Here is a 21,472-nt window from a genome sequence, read left to right as displayed (position 1 = left end):
CAGCGGGGCCAGGTTAATACAGGCAAATTGTGCCTCTTCAGACACGGCCCAGCACCTTCTGCCGTGTTTTCTAGCCATCCACGAGCTCCTGGAGTGTAGGATCGCCTGGAGTGTAGCCCCAGGAGGGTGGGGCGTGTTTCTCCCCTCCTCTGCCCCCGTGTGCCCATCACTCATTTTCCTCTGAGGCCACGTCCTTGCTCCACACAGCTTTGAGCAAGTAAAGTCCTACCAGAGGCAGGGAGCCTCCCCGCTGCCCTCCCTGAGTTAGAGGTCAAGTGGATTAGATTCATTAGGCTGCTCATTTGTCTTGATGACTATAAGAGGAATTGGTGAGCTCAAAATCCTTGAGAGAAAACAACATATATTATAAAATCATAAACTCCCTACCTGCTTTCTTTAGAGCCTGGCTTCACAATATTTATATTTACATTTCTATATTTATATTTATATTTTATATCTGGTGCCTCTCGTGCAGGGCCTGAAACACAGCAAGTGCTCAATGAATATGTGTAGAATCAATGAATAAGCTTCTGTGTGGAGGGATGAGGGTGACTTTATGTGTGTAGAATGGTTTACACAGCCAGGACCGAAGACGACCCTCCAAGTGACCCTGCCTAGCAGTCCCTCTTTTCTGCCTTCTCCCAGCCATCTGCACATTCCCTGGCCTGAGCTAGAGGACTGGGAAGGGCACATTCTACTGAGGTGACCCCACCCCACATCTGCTGATCGGCTCCGGGGACCCATCACACCCAGCTCATGACCTGCCCCACCCTATTTTTTCTGCTCCTGAGTGATGTAATAGATAAATGCCTCCTCCCAACAGTTGATAATCCTTGATCAATAAAGTAGAGATGTCAGGGTGTGGGCTTGTCACACAGGAGATAAAGGAACTGGACTGAAACAGCCAGGAAACTAGCGACACCTCAAGACAGGAAGCCCTTCAGGACCTCATGTGCTGTGGGTGCTGCCCTCTGTGACAGGCTCCCCCTCACCCCACCTATCCTTCTCCTCAGCGATCTGTCAGCAGCCCCAGGAGGGCTGGCATCCCCATCAGAGCAGAGAGTGGCATGGAGCCCGGGGCCAGCACTGGCAGAACGCCCGCTTCCTTGGTTGATTCACCGAATTAATCACTCCACCGTCTGCGGTTGCTCTGAGGAGCGATTTCTCTCCAATATTCTTCCCAGTCAGTAATGCCGACCTGATGTTAAGTACTCTTAACATACCAAAAGAAACATTTACACAAATTAGGGGAATTAATGCAATGCAACAGACATTTATTAAACGCCTACTGTTTACAAGGCATCGGTCACTTTGCAAAAGGAGTCTCTGAAATATGCTTGAAATATGCTTCAAAAGCAGGTCTGTCCCAGCACTATCAAATATAATTTGCTTTATAGAATTCAGCTATTTAGTTTACACACACGCTGTGGGAATAAATAGACCTCATAGAGTGAGGAATTTTATCCTGAAAAAAAGGCAAGAGGGTGAAGCTAGCCCACCGTATTTCCCAGAGGGACGGGTGGAGGTTCTGTATAGAGGGAGCTACTAGGAACAGAAAATCTGAAGCCAGCTGGCTTAGTTTGAATCATGCCTCCCAACACTTCCCAGTGTGTGACCTTGGGCAAGTTACTTAACCTCTCTACACCTCTCTTTCCTTGTCTGCAAAATAGGATCCCTAGCATTCCTACCCTGTAGGGTGCCACAAGCTTTATGTTGAGCACTTGGAACAGTTCCTGGCACATAGTAAACTGCTCATGGGTGTGCACTCCTATTATTATGTCCAGAAATCGCTCCATTGCTTTAGTATTAAAGTCAACCACACTCTCCTTAAAAACAACATTGTCCCAGAAATTAGAAGAGCTTATTGAATCGCTATGCCTGACGGAGAGGCAGTCGCTGGCTCAAGGAAGGCCAGGCTGCCTGACATTCCCTCTTCCACTCCTTCCCACCATTACATAACCAGTCTGTTCAGTAGAGCCTCTCTGTTTTTACAGAATAAAATCAGCATGGAGGGGCACCTGGGTGGCTCAGGTCATGATCTCAGGGTCATGAGATCCAGCCCCAGCTGGGCTTCGCCTCCAGGCTGGGTAAGGAGTCTGCCAGCTTGAGATTCTCTGCCCCTCCCCCACTTGCTCATGCATGCATTCTTTTTAAAAAATCAGCATATAGTGCAAAGTATAGTTGATAAATCTGCTTGTTGGATATTTCTGGTCCTAAGTAGGACTTAATTAAACCTTTCAATAAAAAGTACAATTGGGCCATTGGTTCCCTTATATAGTTTTTATGATTCACTGACATCTTAGACTGGCACGATCTTGGCTCAGGGCGGGGTCCGCAGCACCGCTCTGTCTCCCTTTAATTCCAAATCCTAAAGAGAAGCTGTGATTAAACAGCGGTGTGTTTACAAAAGGATTCAAAATGTCCTGTCTGCTGGCTGGCGAGCAGCCTATACGGAGGGTGCAGCGTACACCTTGGGCTACCGAGAGTGACAGAGAGAGTGGAAGACATAGGTTTGTGAACCTTTGATCTAGAAATGGTCAGGGCAAGTGCCAGATGCATGTGCGTTCCCTGGCAGGCTTCCCAAATTCCATTACTCCGTAATTTCAAGTGGGAAAAAAGTTACTTTTCTACTGCTGATTTCTGAACCTGAAATATCGTGTATGGTTTTTATAGATAAAGCCCTTAGTAAAGGTGACCCATTAATTGTGTTAAAGACTTTTCTTTCCCCTTTGCCTGCCCTTTCCCCTAACCATGCCACTTTAGAAAAGTTTCCCATTTCTGGAGCCTGTGATCCTAATCGAGGCCATGGAGCTCTGGGTAATGTGTGCATGTATGTAAGGAGACTCCCCCACCCCCACCCCAGAGAGAGGTACCTGATTTCCATCCGATTTACAAAGGAATTTGATCTGTGAATAAGAACCACAGGCACAGAGCAGGGATCAGCACACCAGGGCCCACTGGCAAATCCAGCCCCAGGCCTGTTTTTGTATGATCTACAACTAAGAAAGATTTTTTTTTTTTTTAAGATTTTATTTATTTATTTGACACAGAGAAAGAGATCACAAGTAGGCAGAGAGGCAGGCAGAGAGAGAGAGAGGGAAGCAGGCTCCCTGCTGAGCAGAGAGCCCGATGCGGGGCTCGATCCCAGGACCCTGAGATCATGACCTGAGCTGAAGGCAGAGGCTTAACCCACTGAGCCACCCAGGTGCCCCAAGAAAGATTGTTACAATTTTGAATGGTTGGGAAGGAAAATCACCAGAAGAGTAATATTTCGTGACATGTGAAAATTATGTGAACTTGAGATCTCAGGGTTTTGTTGGAACTCATCTACAGATGTTCGTTGATATATTGTCTCTGGCTGCTTTTGTGCTGCGAAGGTGGAGATAAGTAATTGTCACAGAGCACATGTGACCCGCAAAACTTAAAATATTTACTATCTGGCTCTTGACTGAAAAAGTCTTCAGACCCCTAGTCAAGAAAGTTAATCTCAAAAAGTTTTGTTTTCTCCCTTGCATGTCATAGTTCCATCCCCTTTTGCAATGATTTATTCCTATCCCCAGCAAGATTCATTAATGCCTGTGGCTTGGGCACAGGGCAGAAGCATTGAACTCTGAGAGGCGCCGTTGGTCCTGTGCGTGCAAAGAGGGATTCGCACTCTCAGACCCTGCAGCCTGGTGGTCTTTAGGGATGAGCACCTTAAGAATGCTGATGTTGGTGCGGAAGGAGGGACTTTCCAAGAAGGCATAGTGGATATTTGAGGAAGACCTAAGGAAGTTAGAACATAGCAGTGGTTTCAGACTGAGGGCAGGTTGAACAAACGGGGGGCAGGTTGAACAAAGTGAGGGCAGCTGGGAAATCTCAGAAGGTATTCATGGAATACCAGACATGCAGATTGGATGGTGTATAGGTTTCTCCTTTCCTCCTCCTCCTCCTCCTCCTCCTCCTCCTCCTCCTCCTTCTTTTTTAATGTTCTATTTATTTACTTGAGAGAGAGAGAGAGAGAGAGAGAGAGAGCACAAGCTGGGGGCCGAGGGGAGAGAAAGGAGCAGAGGGGGAGGGAGAAGCAGGCTCCCCACTGAGCAGGGAGGCTAACGCAGGCTCCATTCCAGGACCCCGGGATCATGACCTGAGCTGAAGGCAGACGCTTAACCGACTGAGCCACCCAGATGCCCTGGTGTATAGGTTCTTACTAAGCAAGAGAAAGGCCTGAAACGGCGAGGAGTCCCTATTTATGGGAAGGTGGTGCTTTGCTGCTGGGTGAAGGGGTTTGATCTTCGTTCAGTACTTGCCACCTGCAACGGGAACAGTCAGGAGGGGACCCTGGAGGACCCAGAAGGGGACCTTAACACAGGAGATGTCCCCACCTACAGAAGGGCGATAGTGAAGCGGTGATCCATCCTAAGCGCTCAATAAATATTGGCTATTTGGTTTCATGTCTGTGGAGGGAGTGCAGACAGGACAGGGTCTGTGAATTCCAAGGAAGGACAGAGCTGTTCAGGCCACAGAGAATACAACAGGACTTTTGCATTCCACAGAATTTCAGTGTCGATTTGGTGCCAGGTACTCATTCCATTGGAGCCCAGGGACGCCCTGTGAACAAGAAAGCTGCGGCCGGTGCCTCAGAGAACTTGTAGTCAAGCAAGGAGAGCCGAGAGACAGAGGAGGGGGTGGCCACAGCCTGTGAAGGGAAGAGCGAAGGAGCATTTTAGAGCATTCAGCGTTGATGAGGAGGCTATGGCCATGGGGCCAGTCAGAAAGAAAGAGGAAAAAAGAGTCTCTTGGAATTTTTCTGACAAAAGGGAACAAAGCTTTGATCAGACAGTGGAAAAAAAAGGATTTAAGAATGATCACTCAAGATCATCACATGGGGGTGGGGGGCTAGGAGGAGCAAATCAAATAAAATAATCAATCCAGAGCAAATATTTAGGTAGGCTAGCGGAAAAGTAAATTGAGAATTCCATGCATCTCACTATAAATCAAAAGGTAGCTCCAAAAATGTTTAAAGGTATGTGTTGGAGGAAGACATACTGTTAGAGATATCTCTGTTAGCATAAATTTCGTGTTAAGGTTCCTTGATTTTTTCACATGGTTCATGTTTTGACTTTTGAGAAAAGATTTTTACAGTATAATTATTTGATTTTCAAAATTCATAGAGATGTGAGTCAATTTTTTCTCCTTTGAAAAACGAAGTTGAGAAAAGGGTCAGTTATAATTTCACCCTAAAAGTAAGAATTTTCTGGAGAAGCACATCAGATTACCAGAAAATATTCGAATCTCAGCCAGTGTGTCTGGCCTCACTGTAATGTTCTCTCAATACAGCAGTAAAGAGATGGGAAAAATGTCACCCTTGACTTCCTGGCACCACCAAAGGCCAAGTTAAGGACTTGAAAAAATCCTGAGCGGTGGTGTGAGTCACGTTTGCTAAGACACTATATAATGTTAGCTGCTGTTTTTCCTGTCAGGTATATTTTAATTTCCATTCAAAACTAAATTACACTTCAAGCTTTCAGAAAAAGGTAAAATATTGTGGTATTAAATGGTTTCAACAGCCATTTAAAATTATATGCCTATTAAGATTGATTTCATTGAGTAAAATGTCTATCTGTACCAAGGCCTGGAAATAGTTATTCTCTCTCTCTTGCTCTCTCTCTCTCCTTCCTTCCTTCCTTCCAGGGATTACTACTTGTGTGACGTGACATGGGTAAATGAAGAAAGGATTTCTTTGCAGTGGCTCCGAAGGATTCAGAACTATTCAGTCATGGATATTTGTGACTATAATAATGCCACCAACAGTTGGAGAAAACCAGAGGTAAGGTTTAATGGCAATGCTCTGCTTCTAAAGCTGCATGTGATCCAAGGACTCCACAAAAATGGGGAGAGTGAATGGTTGGGGATCAGCAAATAAAGTTTGAGCTTCTTTTCTTTCTGAGTCTGTCAGATCCTGAGGCAGTGAGTGAGTCCTGACTAACTTTTAGAGAGAATCTGATATTTGATGGTACTTCCATTTCATCTCTGCTCACTAGTCATACGGTTTCAGTTATGGATATTATCACTTGGGGAGGGGGTGGTGATTGGAAACCCAAAAGATAGAATTTGATGTCAAAATTCAGACAGCCCAAGAAGGCCAGCGGCTGCAAGGTCAACGAAGTGTGTTTCAACAGAGAAAATATGGAGAGCAGAGAATGACTGACTGAGAATGTGTGAAACAAAACTAGTATCAAAAGGCCACAAATCTCTTACCACCCTGTGACTATACCTCAGCAGTCAACAACTTTAGAACATAAATAGATAACAACCAGGCAGAGAGGGTGGCAACATTAAGACAAAGGTGAGTGTTAATTCAACCTTGAGGTGCTGGGGAATGGGGGCAGGGCATTCCCCACAAGAAACCACAAGGTTCAGCCAAGCTAGTGAATCAGGATTAAAGCCCCTTTGGGAACCAGCAGCCTCAGGAGGGGCAACGTCCAGGGAAGGGTTAGTGACATATGTGAAGGGCACCTCTCCAAGCCCTTTTCTGGTAATGGGTTCTGTGCCTACATGCTTCCCCCTCTACACACTTCCCACCTGGTTGGGCACAGTGAAGATTCTTGCCTCAGAAAGCTTGGGCACCCCTTGTCTTGATTTGTCAATTCATTTATTTATACAGCAAACAATGAATACCTACTACACCCCAAGTTCTGTGCATAGCTCTGGATTTAAAACAAACAGAAACAAACCAATGAGACAATATGCTGGTCCCTAAAACATGGTTGTTTTAGTAGGGGATACCATTAGGATAATCCATATTAATAGTCACCATTTCTTGAACACTCAGGGTAGCCAGACCGGTGGAGACAGGGGTTCTGAGAGGTTAAGAAGGTCCCTTAGGTCACGTGACAGCCGGACTCCAAACTAGGAAACCTAAGCTCTTTGGTTAGGTGGAGGTAGGCTGAGGCTCAGGCGCCGCTCTGAGGGGTTCGGACTTACTTGTAAGACACGGAGAGCTATTTCTAGGTGTTAAATAGGACAGGATCCTAATGAGCTAGAACTGTCGTCTGTTGCCAGATGAGGTCAGTGGGGGTTGAGCAGACTGGAAGAGGAGAAGAGCGGCAGGGTCACCGGGAGGTCAGGGCAATGGACCAATGGAAACCTGACGAGAACAGAAGCTAAGGCAGTAATGGTGGAGAAGGACGAGGGGAGTCAACAAACCAGGAGGCAGGGGCTGAGGAGGTGGCTCTGAAGAGAGGAGGCATCTAGAGTGACTCCCAAGTCTCTGGCTTGCGTAAGCAGTGGCACTAAGCAGAAGAACAAAGGCGTCAGAACAAGCCGGGGGGGATGAAGGCAAGATAAAGGACATCATCTTCTGTGCCGTGCGTGTTGAGTTGAAAATGCCAGGGGAGCTTCTAGGGCCACGTATGGAAGACAGAGCTCTAGGCAAGAGAGGTAAGGTCCTGATGCAATCCTATAAGCAATCTGAGCACAAATACAATTATATAAATGGAGATCGTTTTCGATTTTTTTAAGTACAATTTTGCTTCTATTACCACGAGTTGCTGATAAAAAATAGAATTAATACCTCACTTCTCTCTGAAATGCTGCCCTTGTATTTTTCCCTCTCTAGGCACAAGAACACACTGAAATGAGTACCACTGGCTGGGTTGGAAGAGTAAGTGCTTTGAGTTATGGGTTTTTTGTGGTCTGGATCAGATACTCAGAGCTATTTGATATGCATATATACCAAAGTAGGGCCCTATGTTATTTGCTATTAATAGAGCTATTAACTGACCTATTTCTCAAAATATTTAAATGCTCCCTGCGGAGATGTCTTTTCTTTTCTTTTAAAGATTTTACTTATTTATTTGACAGAGAGAGAGACACAAGTAGGCAGAGAGAGAGAGAGGGGGAAGCAGGCTCCCCGCTGAGCAGAGAGCCTGATGTGGAGCTCGATCCCAAGACCCTGAGATCATGACCTGAGCCGAAGGCAGAGGCTTAACCCACTGAGCCACCCAGGTGCCCCAGAGAGGTCTTTTCGTGGGGAATACAGAACATGCTCAGTGGGAAAAAGGACAGGACAGGTGAAAACTTGAGAGCAGACAAAACAGAAGACATCCTGTAGGTGGACGGTAGCTCCTGAAAAGTTAAAAAGCAACCACTGCTGAAAAACAGCTAAGATGCTGAAGATGCCCACTGAGCTCACCTCTAAAGGCCTGTGCTCTGGAGGCAGCAAACATGGCTTCCATCCACAGCCTACACAGATGAGCAAGGAGCCGTGGCTATATGCGGCGGCAACTCGGTGGCGACTGTATCCATCCAGCAACCCTGCTGTGCACCCCACTTTGGAGGAACTCATACTCTTGTGGCTTCACGCTTTACTAGGCCCCAGATGCAGAGTGGTATCCAAGAAAGCACAGTGACCCGCAGAGACTTGTCACGCTTCTCATTTGTGCTGCGAGCGCTATGCCTTGGGCAGAATCACCAACCATGAGGCCACCGGACTGTGGGAGGAAACACGTTATGGAAGGATCTCTAGCCGTTGTGGCCCCTCACAGAAAGACGATGAACAAATCTCACCTAATTCTTGTGATCACTTCTATTAAGCCTCCTTTAAGAGAGAAACAAAGGGACTGAAAGCAAAAGAAAATGTAAAGATTTCCTTCACATCTCTTGGGGCAGAGAGGGGAGGCCCGCGGTCCAGAAACAGGACCCCTTCCAGCTGGGCTCAGAGCTCCGATAGCATTCACACGTCCCTTTTCTTCAGGCTTTGATTGGGCAGAGGGGAGAGGTTTGCCAACATGAAAAGTGGTTTCCTCCATGGCAAGAGACACGCTACACTTCCTCACGACTCTTTGAAAAAAATATGTTTTTTCCTCTCTGTATTTAACCAGACAGATGCCACTTTTCACACATTTCTACTAGGCACAACTCCATCCAGGGGAAACAGGGAAATGTATTAAAAAGATAAGGCTGTGAACACAGGTCTAGAGAGGGGAATGTGTTTTAGAGCTCTGTAATGAGAACACCAAGTGTACCGCACGCCGCAGTTTGCTCCATAAATGAATCCACTTTGAATCACTAAATAGAAGAGGGAAGCATTTTTCTTCCTTCCCAAAATGGGAGCTGATAAGAGAGGAAACATCGAGGGTAAAGTGAACCAACAATTTTAAAAGACCATCTCCTACCTGCTCCCAAATGTAGTAAGGAAATCGAAGTCGTAAAGCGACATATTCCTTTCAGGCTGGGGTAGATATTCTTCTGCTGAAACTACATTATGTTCTGAGAACTATCTTTTATTGAACTGTGAAAAATGGAAATTTTATACTGTATTTCCATACAACTACTTTTTTGGTAAGTTGTTGATCCTATTTAGCAAAATGAAAAGGCATACAATAAAAATGGTAACTATAAGAATGTTTCCACGTGAAATACACAACAGACATTCCTTACAGTATCCAGTCCAGAAATGGTTAAAGAATTTTTGGCTTTCAAAAAGAAATATGTATTTAAAAAGGAGGAAACAAATCCCTCAAATTATAAACCACCTCTTATCTGAAACAGTAAAAATAATAGTCTGTTTGAAACAAACAAACCAAACAGAAAGCAATCGCTCATGGATGCCAGGAGGGAAGGGGTGAGGGGAATGGGCAAAATAGGTGAAGGAAATTAAGATGTACGAACTCCGACTTATAATAGTAATAATAATAGTCTGTTTCAAGAAAGCACATCTGTGACACTGAGGAAATTTACTTCTTAAAACTGAAAGACAAATGCTAAGTTTTGCACATTTATAGCCAGAAGTCATAGAGTCATCCTTCGTAGAGAGATGTCCAGAGATAACAATACCACGGCTATGTGTTGAGAGTACTGCGTAAGCCTCTTTATGTGCTTTTTCTCGCTTACTCCACGTAAAGATTTCTCTGAGAGAGATCTTTTTGTCTGCATTTTCTAGAAGGAGAATTTTCTTTTGAGACACTCTGGTTTCTTTTGAGACCCTCTGGTTTCACTTGGCAAATAAATGAAGCATGGGTTTTGGGCAGAGGTGTTGAGAGGACTTTCAAAAACTAAAGTTGGTGCTGAGATGAAACTGATGTGCCCTCATCTGTTTTTTTTTGTTCTCTATTATTCTGTAGTTCAGGCCTTCAGAACCTCATTTTACCTCTGATGGGAAGAGCTTCTACAAGATCATCAGCAACCAAGATGGCTACAAACACATTTGCCTATTCCAAATAGATAAGCAAGTAAGTATTCTTACATAATTTATTTCAGGTTGATCTCTTTTTTAATGAGACTAAGTTGAAGGGGAAATCGTTTAGTAAAGTCAGTCAGTATGTACCAATAATCCGGCTGATCGAAATTCTGAAGTGGTGTCTGGAGGATGATGGGATAGGGAGGAGAAACCCAAGGAGATAAAAGATTCAACCCTCCACTTCGATTAGAAAGTTTAATAAACATCTTTTTTTAAAAAAATAATCCCATCAGGATTGCACATTCATTACAAAAGGAGCTTGGGAAGTCATCGGAATAGAAGCTCTCACCAGTGATTACCTGTGAGTATTCTAATAATGGGTAGGATGCAAACATACTCGTTGCAATCACACCCTCTATGCCCAGAAATAGGGGAAAATCTCCTACAAATAAAGAATAGTCTATTTGGAATGTGTTCAGTACTTTTTTCTTTTTAACATACGGAAGCCTTAATGATTTTCACATATGCTTAGCAGACTTGATACCCTGCCACCAAGCAGCTCTACCTCTTGCTCTTACCTGCTTTACATTAGCAGAGCTGCAGCCTCTTTTTCTCAAGCGTCTTGGAGCACCGCACCAGCATCCGGGCATTTTGTTACATTTTAACTGGCACCGGATTTTTGGAAGGCTTGGAGAGGCTATTTCATTTTATCTGTCCACATCTCGGCCTTTCTCTGGAAAACGGAAAGCTTTGCTGAGGCTGTCAACTATCATGCACGAGTTGGTGGAAAGGGAGTGTTATTTTCCATTAGAATCTAAGGCATTTCTAGAATTCATTATCGGGTCTCACTAGGGACTATTGTTGCCACTGCCCAAAGCAGTTTTTGAAAGACATCCTTAGAAGGGGCTCTGCTCCTGTCAGAAAGATGGGGCTCCTGCCATCCAGTAGCTTGGGCTATAAAAACAGAAAATACGGAAAACAATGTAGGTACGTGGTTGTCCAGCCTTACTTTTCTCACAAAAGACCTTTTTTGAGTTTTTACTTGTCACCTGAATGAAGGGATCAATCCCTGCATCCAGATATTTTAGTCTGCTTTAAAAATGGAATCTCTGGGGCACCTGTGTGGCTTGGTGGGTTAAAGCCTCTGCCTTCGGCTCAGGTCATGATCCCAGAGTCCTGGGATCGAGCCCCGCATCAGGCTCTCTGCTCAGTGGGAAGCCTGCTCCCTCCTCTCTCTCTCTGCCTGCCTCTCTGCTTACTTGTGATATCTCTCTCTGTGTCAAATAAATAAATAAAATCTTTTAAAACAAAAAGTGAAATCTCTTATTTAGAGATGATGGGAAATATGGCTTCTGGGGCAGAGGGGGCAGGGAAGAATGATACGACAAGGGCCAGCATGAATGTTTTGTGTTGAGTCAAATAGAGTGTACTTGACTTTCTTTAAAAACATAATTAATATATATTTTATTTGTTTTCTTCCCAGATACTACATCAGTAATGAATATAAAAGAAGGCCAGGAGGAAGAAATCTTTATAAGTAAGAACTGAATCAAATTGTTGACTTGAGTCTTTCTAGCTGAAGAACAATTTCTGGTCTTGTTTTGTTTTTGTTTTTGTTTTTTTCCGTGCCTTAAGTAACTGAAGTTGTAATTGAGCACTTTCATTCCCCTATAAATCAAACTCCAGGTGTCAACAACAGAGAATGACTTTATTAGATGTTTTGTGTTATTCCCAAACAATGGAAAGTTTGAGGTTATTGTGAATTAATTCGTGTATTTGTTGCACATTAAAAAAGAAAATGTTTTGAGCATTGCCTTAGCATTCTGATATCTTTAAAACTAGAATATGGCATTATTCAATTCTGTCTTTTCATTTATTCTTTCATCAAGCACTTAATTTCCACCATTGGTTTACAGAATCCAACTGAGCAACTACACAAAGGTGACATGCCTGAGTTGTGAGCTAAATCCAGAAAGGTGTCAGTACTATTCTGTATCATTTAGCAAAGAGGCAAAGTACTATCAGCTGAGGTGTTCAGGTAAGTGTGAACTGCCAAGGGGAGAACAGCCCAGGTACCACCGTGTCTGTCTGTCTATCTGAAGTGGTTCCTTGCATTCCCTCAGCCTGCATGCTTTTCCTGCTTTCCACTCACCAGCTGACTTCGTTCCTTCCACTCTTCAGACAACATTCTTACCACTCTCCTGGTTCTTTTTTTTTTTTTTTAAGAATATTTATTTATTTGTTAGAGAGAGAAAGTGAGAGAGAGCTTAGAGCAGAGGGAGAAGCAGGCTACCACTAAGCAGGGAGCCTGATACAGAACTCGATCCCAGGACCCTGGGATCATGACCTGAGCCAAAGGCAACCAACTGAGCCACCTAGGTGTCTCCCTCCTGGCTCATTCTGCCCATCTTTCCCTTTCTGTGTCCAGTCTGGGAAACACTCTTTCTGCCCTGCTTAGTTTTCTCCTCTTGAATCTGAGGAGCTCTTGAAATCACCTGCCTCCTTCTCTTCAAGCACATCTAAGTGGTAAGTTAACAGCCTTTCCTCCCATTCTAACCAAGAGAATTGCATGGCTTGCTTTTGACTGAACGCACAAGAAATATACATACACTGGAGACTATGTATAGCTGAGGTACTTCATTTTACACACACACACACATTTTTTTTTAAAGATTTTATTTATTTATTTGACAGAGAGAGATCACAAGTAGGTGGAGAGGCAGGCAGAGAGAGAGAGAGAGGGAGGCAGGATCCCTGCCGAGCAGAAAGCCCGATGCGGAACTCGATCCCAAGACCCTGAGATCATGACCTGAGCTGAAGGCAGCGGCTTAACCCACTGAGCCACCCAGGTGCCCCACACCTATTTTTTATTGGAGATTTTTTTCATTATTATTTTGTGCACTTGCCCCTTTAGATGAGAAAAATGTATGTGGGTAGTGTCTGTCACCCACCCTTGCTCACGGCTCCATCTTCTGTTGCTTTTTTATTATTGTTTTCTTTATTGTTAATGAAGAAACTTGGCAAGGACAGACAACGGCACCTCCACAGGTCACACAGCTAATAAGAGGCACAACAGGATTCAAGCACAGGTCTCCACTCCTGAGCCCTCCTGAGCCCTCCAATAAGCCCTCTGCTAGAAGATTTCTCAAAATGAAAGATTCTGGATATTCTGAAAAAGAACTATCCCTTATAGGAAAGAGATCTCCAAACCACCTATCGGAACCTTATTTACTAGCACATTTTCTTTATTATTACATCTTTCTCTCTCTCTCTCTCTCTCTCTTTCTTTCTTTTTTTTTTTTTTTTTTTTCCTGTGACTGTTTTTAGTTACCATTGCTTGGGCAGACACTTTATACTAGGAACTGTGCTAAAAGTTTTATATTTGTAGTCTTGTTTGATTCTTAAGAAAACTCTATAAAGTAGATATTATTCTCCTTTTATATGTAAAGAGATCAAAACATAAATATATTGTCACACAGCAGGTAAGCCAGGATTCAAACTCAGGTCTTTCTAATGCCTTCACTGTGGTTCTGATCAAGAGTAAAACATTAATATTATCTAAATGCATCAAAATTAAATAGCTCACCAAATAGCTTTTCTATACATTACCTTCTAGTCTGCAACTACCACAGTTGGGATAAATAGTGAAGATATGTTCATGCGAGAAAAACACTTTTGCATGCCAGAAAGGAATCGCTTATCCAAGTGAGGCACTGTGCAGATGTGCCCCCTGGCTCACGACTCCGTGGTGTGGAGGCCGCGGGAGGGAAATCCGCCCCTCCCCTGGCTGAGGCTGGCTCCCGAGCTCCGCCCTAAGGGGGCGGGGCCGGAGAGCTTGCGTGGTCATCGGCAGATTGTCGCTTTAGGGCTGGGAAAGAAAAATAGCAGTGTCAGGGGTCCTTTGGCTTAGTTCACAGTCGAGGAAACGGGAGGCAGTATGCCCAAGGCACTCAACCGGGCCAGAGGTTCAGTTTCTGCTTCATTCTAGTGAGCCCTGTAACTTTTCGGTAATCCTTCTTAATCTCAAATTGCATCTATTTTGGGCCCCTGGGTGGCTCAGTTGGTTAAGTGATTGCCTTCAGCTCGGGTCATAATCCTGGCATCGCAGGATCGAGTCCCGCATCAGGCTCCCTGCGTGGCAGGGAGTCTACTTCTCCCTCTGACCCTTCCTCTTCTCATGCACTCTCTCAAATAAATAAATAAAATCTTAAAAAAAAAAAAATGCCCCTATTTCAAAGAAGAGGAAAAACAGCTAACTTAGTAAGTCCCTCATCTACGATGATATTTATTCTACCACAGTTAATTAGTATTAAAATCATATCAAAGTTAAGTGGTATCAAATGGCCATTTTTGAAAAAAAATATGTTAACCTTCTTTTCTTAAAAAGCCTCACCTAAAACATTTTTCCTGTTAACAGGCCCTGGTCTGCCCCTCTATACTCTGCATAGGAGCAGTGACGATAAAGGTATTTTCTAGCATTTTACTTTTCATTTTACATTTTGCTTCTTAGTGTGTGTGAATAGGATCAACATGTACTTAGCATAGTGAGGTGTGTGTTTTGTGGGGTTTTTTTGTTTTGTTTTGTTTTGTTTTTTGGCTTTAGTGTTTAAACAATGATTTGAATTCAAGGTTTATAATCTAATGTATAGTCCCATCAGTGAATTGCCACTTGTTCGTTAGCCCTTTGCACAATCCGAATTCTTCACATTGTTAATGAATTACTGCCGTCTGGAATATTTGTTTAGAATTGAGAATCCTGGAAGACAATTCAGCTTTGGATAAAATGCTGCAGGATGTCCAGATGCCCTCAAAAAAACTGGATTTCATTATTTTGAATGAAACAAGTAAGTTGAATTTCTTTAGGAATAGAACTGTTCCTGGAAACACCAATAAAAATATAACTAAATGTGATAACTTGATCTGAAAATACACATTTAATGTTATATGTACTTCTAATTTGAGGTTATTTTTCCTATGAAAAATTTTGTTATGAGAACTGCTAGTTTTTCATTCTTTTTGTTTTAAAATAGAATACCACTCTATGTAAAAGTTATTCTGTTAAAAGGAAAGGATTTGGAAAAAAAACACACTATTGCTACTTTGGTTTCATTCTGTTAGTAACTCTGTTCTACTATAAAATATTAATTGAGTGTTTAACTTAGTGTTATCCTGATATATTTTACCTTTAACCCATAGAGATTAAAAAAAAAAAATCTGAGGTGATTGTATAAAAAAATTAAGGTTAGCGTAAAATGTTAAAACTTCAGTCTCGGGAGAGAAATCTTGAATTTTTCCTGACCTTCTCCCTGCCACAGTTAGCCTGGTCCCTGTGCTGGATGCCTGAGCAGGAATGGTGTGCAGGAACCACTGAGAAAGGGGGTGAAGAGAGGTGATCTTTGAGTAGGAAAGTTTGTAGTTTGTTCATTTGTATTTGTTTGCTGTTTTTCCCATTAAGAGCTAATTACTCATGGGCGATGGGGGGATCCATCAAGATTGATTTAAGTTTTTTTTTTTTTTTTTTAAATATAGGATAATAATAGAAAAGATGCAAAAAGATCCAGTAGTAAAGATCCATCCAATTTTAAATGGCAGGAAAGGCGCTGGGGAGTAGAGGGTACTTGTAAAGAGGAGCTTAGAGCAGGGCTACTCAAACTCAACATGCATATGAATCACCTGGCACCTTGTTAAGGATCTGTGATCCAACAAGGCAGGGTGAGCCCAGGGTTTGTAATTCGCTCTTAGGTGATGCTTGTGCTGCTGGCATGATGGCCAAGGACTTAGAGTTCGGGAGAGCTACCTGGGCTGCTAGGACAGAAGGTGCTGCTGAGATTTGAAAGACAGTGGGGGACCCCGGAAGTTTTTGGTTCAGGGAAACCACAGGGTTGGATGGACAAACTGATAGAGAGGAGAGTGAGGCTGGGTCTGCCGGAGATGGACAGTCCAGCTGGGAGGTGGTTGTACGTTCAAACTCCAGAAAGTGGGGTAGGGGGGCGTTGAGGACGAGGGGCAGAAGGAGGTGGGACTGGGGATTACAGAGAACCTTGCACCCCACCCAAAGCGGGGTGGGGACAGTATCTTCAGAGAGATGGAACTAAAAACACTTCTAATCAACTAGGACAAATTCAAAGGAGAGAGCAAATGGTGGGTTTGGCATATTTATTTAAAACATCATGATCGACACATAGTTTGACATTCTACTGAAAAAGAAGAAAGACTTAAATTTTTGTTCTTATAAGCGCATTTAGCCAGAAGGGATATATTTAAAATATAAAATCCAAATTGAAGAGAAATCTATCTATATAAAGATCTTACTCTTAAACCTTTCTTTTTTCCTCAACTAAAATAATTTTAATGACAACAAAAAAAAATAAAAGAAAGAAAGAAAAGAAAGATAAACATAAAGAAGCAGCAGCTCTAGAGATATGGATTTTTTTCCCCTATAGGTTAAATCTACTGAAGCTGGAAATAATCTGATTAAAATATAGGACATCTCTCGATCTCTCTATCTTTAAGATTTATTAATCTAACTCATCATCTTAACTTGGGAGCAAAGGAAACCAATTCATTATTTAGGGACAAATTTTATTAAACTGATGCTAAATCAAGCACAGAGAATTAAACAGATCTGCAGATCATACAGAACGTACACAACAGTCTGCTCCATGTAAACCTGATTTCATTCTGTGAAACACAGAGCTGAAAATGGGAACTCAGCTTTGCGGTCTGGGATGGCAATAAGAATTACAAAAATGTTATTAAATCAGAATTTTAAAATAGAGTTAGGGCCAACTAAAAATCCTAAACATCTTCAAGGAAATTCAAGAAGAGGAAAACATTTTGGAGGAAAACTTAGAACATAAGCCATAAACAAACTAGATAAGTAGATCAGATGCCAAAGAACAGAATCATAAAAACAAAACATTAGCAATTCTAAGATGCACTTTTATTTTACAAGGCACCAATATATTTAATAGATATATTAGAAACAACTTTAGTGCTTTCATCTTAACTAGTATTCTAACCTGAAAGAGAATATTTTCATATCTTAAAGACATACTGAATCCAAGCAGTTCATTTTCTTTTTCTATCATAATTTAACAAATTGTTGAATACTAGCTATGATTTATTACCACGCAGAAACCTAGATCATGTGCTAATAGTTACTCATAATTTACTAATTAATCTTTCTGTTTGTTTAGAATTCTGGTATCAGATGATCTTGCCTCCTCATTTTGATACATCCAAGAAATATCCTCTACTAATAGATGTGTAAGTATTCAAGAGGAGGGAACACATTAGAAGTTAACCATTAGACATCCTTTACTCAGTGCTGCTTACAGAAAATTAAAGCCGAATGCATCCTTTGTCTCTTCCTGAATCACTGTGAAGCAATTTGTCTATGTCCTTCCATTTTGCAATCACATACCCAAACCTTTGTTTTCTACCATCTTTCGAATGAAGAAAGACACCCTTCTGTCGTAATGACATATGGTCCTTTAGTTTTGATTTTTTTCTCTGAACTACAAGGGAATTCCAAAGGAATTTTAGGTCACCAGTTTTATCTTTACCTTATAGACATTTTAACATGAGAGATGGGTATTAATAGCCTTCACAACTTTTTTACCCCTAAACTTGCCCAAACATCACCATTAGTGGCTTTTGATGCATTAAGACATCAAGTTTCTCTGCCTTTAGTTCCTGAAATACCACTGCCTGGTAGCTTTCATTCCCCTCTTTGGTGAAGATATGATGTGATATAGGAAATTGTTCATTACAATCCAGACTTCTTCAAGTCTCAGAGAAAGTTCTGAAATCACACATCTTTGAACAGTAAATGTAAACTCATGCAAACTCTAAATGTGACATCTTCGAAAAATGTTTTTGATAATGATTGGGAATACATTTTACTTTAATCCTTCTAAAATTGCCCTGACCTCACACATAATGCCACAACACCACTCCTTCTGTCCTAGATTGTCTCATTTCCTTGTATAAAAATAAGACAAAAACAAACCCAACAAATGTGCCCGCAGTGGGCTGCCTGCCAGGTGATTTGCAAACAAATGTGAGGAGTTCTATTGGGCCCATTATACAGAAAAGGAAACTGAGACTCGAGAACATCACTTTTCCTTGTAACCACCACCACCAGTAACAGAAGAGGGGTGTTAGCATTCAACACAGCCTTGTTGCCCTGTATTTAGAGTTCCATGTAAACAAAACATAAAACCTCAGAGAAAGAGAAAAAGGTATTTTAAACTTCCAGATGTGCTGTTTGATTTTCAGTAAGCCTAACTTTGACTAGAGTGACATTAATTTGCTTTGGGCTTCAGCCCCAATAAGGGAAGCAGATATTTTAGGGAAGAGTGAGAATTTTATCCTCCTCAACTCCCCAGTGAGGAAAAAACATGGTAAATTTACTGCCTGTTTCTTTTTAGTTGTTTTCCTCTTCCCATTCTTAGATGTCCAAATCTTTGTTTTCTGTTTTTAAAAATAATGTTGTTTAATCTTAGGGGGTAGAGTAACTTGACACATAACTAATATTAAGGGAAGTTATTACGCTACACAATCTAAAATCATTGAAAGGACCAAGGCATTTCACACGTTGTTAAAAAATGTTTACTCTCCCAAGAAATGCATGAAAGCATTCTTCTTTTTAAATTTAGAATGTTACAATATTTAGTTTACAGTGGAAGTAAAATAATGTTTGTTTAAAACCAAAGTTCTTTTGACTTCCATCCCTAGGAAGAACAAAGCCATGCAAGTGGAGGGGACAGTGAGCAGACAAGTAGGAGAGATGGGGTGGGAGGGAGAGGTACTGGAGTAGGTCTGGGTCCAGGAGTCCCATAGATCGTGCAAAGATGACATGTTTAAGTGAGATGCAAGGAGCTATCGGGAAATTGTCTTGATTAACACATGGCAATGACAGGGCTTGTTGTAGATTGTGCACCCAGCTGTGTGGGAGTGGGGTCTAGCCTGTACAGATTGCAGACAGCAGGGAATTAAGCTTGTTGATAAATAGAATGCAGTTGTCAATATCGCCTACTTCTTTCTGCTTTGAAGTTTTGAGGAATAGTGGTCGTTCATACCTTGGCTCACTCCACAGTGACTTGTGGAGCCTTGGTGTGCAACCTCGGACTTGGGTGGCGGGGGGGCAATGCAGTGCATATCACGCAGTAGTCAAGCCCTCCTTTGGGAAGTTCCAGCCTAGGAAATACACATGTAGCGTAGGAGTGCTTGCAAGCCAGAGAGAAAGGATATAGTCAAAGCTGCATTTATTGTCATCCTCATTAATTTTTCATAACACAACATCCCTATCCCAACTATTAAGTATTTATTTCTTTGATTTCTAAGAAATATACGACTTAGAAAATGTTGGCCTATGAAGTCTGTGTTTGATACTGATCTTCAAAGGTAAAACTGATGGGCATCTTTGAAGGAAACACACAGCCATTATAGTCATGTTGCCAAGTTTTAGAGGAACCATTTTGGACACCCTGGTGGCTGGCACAATTTCAGCCTCGTGGTCGGGAAAGACGCATGCTTCTTGTCCACAGGGAGTAGAAACACAGGTACTCCTCATTTGATTCAGAAAAACACAAAGGCTAACAATTTGGGATTTTTCACAGATATGCAGGCCCGTGTAGTCAAAAAGCAGACGCTATCTTCAGACTCAACTGGGCTACTTACCTTGCAAGCACAGAAAACATTATCGTAGCTAGTTTTGATGGCAGAGGAAGTGGTTACCAAGGAGATAAGATCATGCACGCAGTCAACAGAAGACTGGGAACATTTGAAGTTGAAGATCAAATTGAAGCAGCCAGGTGAGTGACTAGGAGATGAATCCAAAGGTCATCTGATTCTTCCCTCTCGATTTATATTTTAAAGTTGTAAAGTGGAAAGAATGTCAAGTGTCCTAGAGGAAGTCATTTATGTTTGGGGTACATTTTTAGTGAAGATATAACACTTAGATAAAAATGTATGTCATTAGAGACTTATATAAAGGTTAAAAAAGACTTACTTCTTAAATTCCTCTCTGTGACTCTAGAAAGGAGTTGGTATATGTGTTACCACCTTCTGGGAACAGAGACTCAAAATTCATCAAACACATGGACAAACTGAGGGATAAATGCTCCGCTGGGGTAAACATCTAACTAAACGAGTGGACCATCCCTATAGTCAATGGCAAGCGAAGGAGTCCAGTGTACTTGCACAGCATAGGAAGCTACATTACATGTGACAGCTATCTGTCCTAGGAGTGGCTCCTACAGTTGGGATGAAGGTTACTCTGGCACTGGGGGAGAATTGTGGGGCACAGCCATCTTTGCTCACAATTATAAGAGCTTCAGTAAGTATGAATCACATCTCATTCTGGTGCTTTCTATTCATGAGTCCACAGATAAGTGTTGTGGTCTGGCTTGGAAGAGATGTTACTGATGAATAATGGTTCCCACGTAGCACACGTGTACATGGGCAGTGTTTTACCTGCACTGTCATGGAAACTGCACAGCACCCCTAGGAGGTGGAGATCTGTATCCCATGCCTCAGGTAGAAAATGCAGGCTCTTAGGTTTGGTAATTTGTCAGGGGAAGTCATAATCTAAATCAAGGTCTCCAATTCAACTCAGATGCTTTCTCCAGTTCAACCGTGCTCAACTGGCAAATAGGAAATGCAGTCTTTGAGTTTCTATAACCAAGTGCCTGGATGTCTGGGGAAGCATGACAAGTGGTTGATTTAAAATAATGTTATGAAATCATAAACTAGGAAATGCAGAAAAATTATGAATGGTGAGATGGGTGGAGGAAAATGCCTTTAAGAACCAGAAACAACCAAAGAGAAGAGAAGAGGACAATTGATTTAAGTGTCTCTAAGTCTCTTACACCATAGTTAACGATGAGCTATTTTCCTTCAAAGCCAAATAGAGAGAAAGAGAAGTTTAGATTCAAGAGAGAGGATAAACGGTTCAGGAGTAGGGCTGTCATATTTTAAAACCAAAATTGTATTTATCCAGACTGATCCTCTCTGAGAGAGGGTGGAGCGTCGGGGCTTCTCAAATCCGAAATTACATAATTGGGTATCCGCAATATACATCTCAAGTTTAAAAAATTAATGAGATGTCATGTATTTATACAGTAGAATACTAATTCAGCAACTAAAGAGAGGTGTATACTGCAGTGTAGATGAATCTCACAGGCTGTTGAAGGAGAGAAGCCAGGCATGAAAGTGTATCTCCTGCATGACCCATTTTATATGAACTCCAAAACCAAGCCCAAATTGGAATCATATAAAAAGAAAACATTTCCTTTTTTTTTT

At 42.1% G+C, this 21,472-nt stretch overlaps 1 protein-coding gene across 2 annotated transcripts in view; it reads left to right on the top strand.

The window, feature by feature from the left end:
• Window positions 1–21,472, top strand: part of DPP4 (dipeptidyl peptidase 4) — a 78,449-nt gene that overhangs the window by 40,752 nt on the left and 16,225 nt on the right. For both annotated transcript variants that reach the window (XM_032880292.1, XM_032880293.1), the window contains exons 11-20: window positions 5,674–5,809; window positions 7,601–7,645; window positions 10,107–10,214; window positions 10,456–10,523; window positions 11,646–11,699; window positions 12,079–12,200; window positions 14,580–14,627; window positions 14,908–15,006; window positions 17,362–17,431; window positions 19,789–19,983. In XM_032880292.1, coding sequence (XP_032736183.1) covers window positions 5,674–5,809; window positions 7,601–7,645; window positions 10,107–10,214; window positions 10,456–10,523; window positions 11,646–11,699; window positions 12,079–12,200; window positions 14,580–14,627; window positions 14,908–15,006; window positions 17,362–17,431; window positions 19,789–19,983 — 945 coding nt within the window. The remainder of the gene's footprint in view (window positions 1–5,673; window positions 5,810–7,600; window positions 7,646–10,106; window positions 10,215–10,455; window positions 10,524–11,645; window positions 11,700–12,078; window positions 12,201–14,579; window positions 14,628–14,907; window positions 15,007–17,361; window positions 17,432–19,788; window positions 19,984–21,472) is intronic.

The sequence above is a fragment of the Lontra canadensis genome, unplaced genomic scaffold (assembly GCF_010015895.1).
Source record: "Lontra canadensis isolate GAN:19392208 unplaced genomic scaffold, GSC_riverotter_1.0 scaffold69, whole genome shotgun sequence".
NCBI classification, from domain to species: Eukaryota; Metazoa; Chordata; class Mammalia; order Carnivora; family Mustelidae; genus Lontra; species Lontra canadensis.
This window is presented reverse-complemented; position numbering and strand designations above follow the sequence as displayed.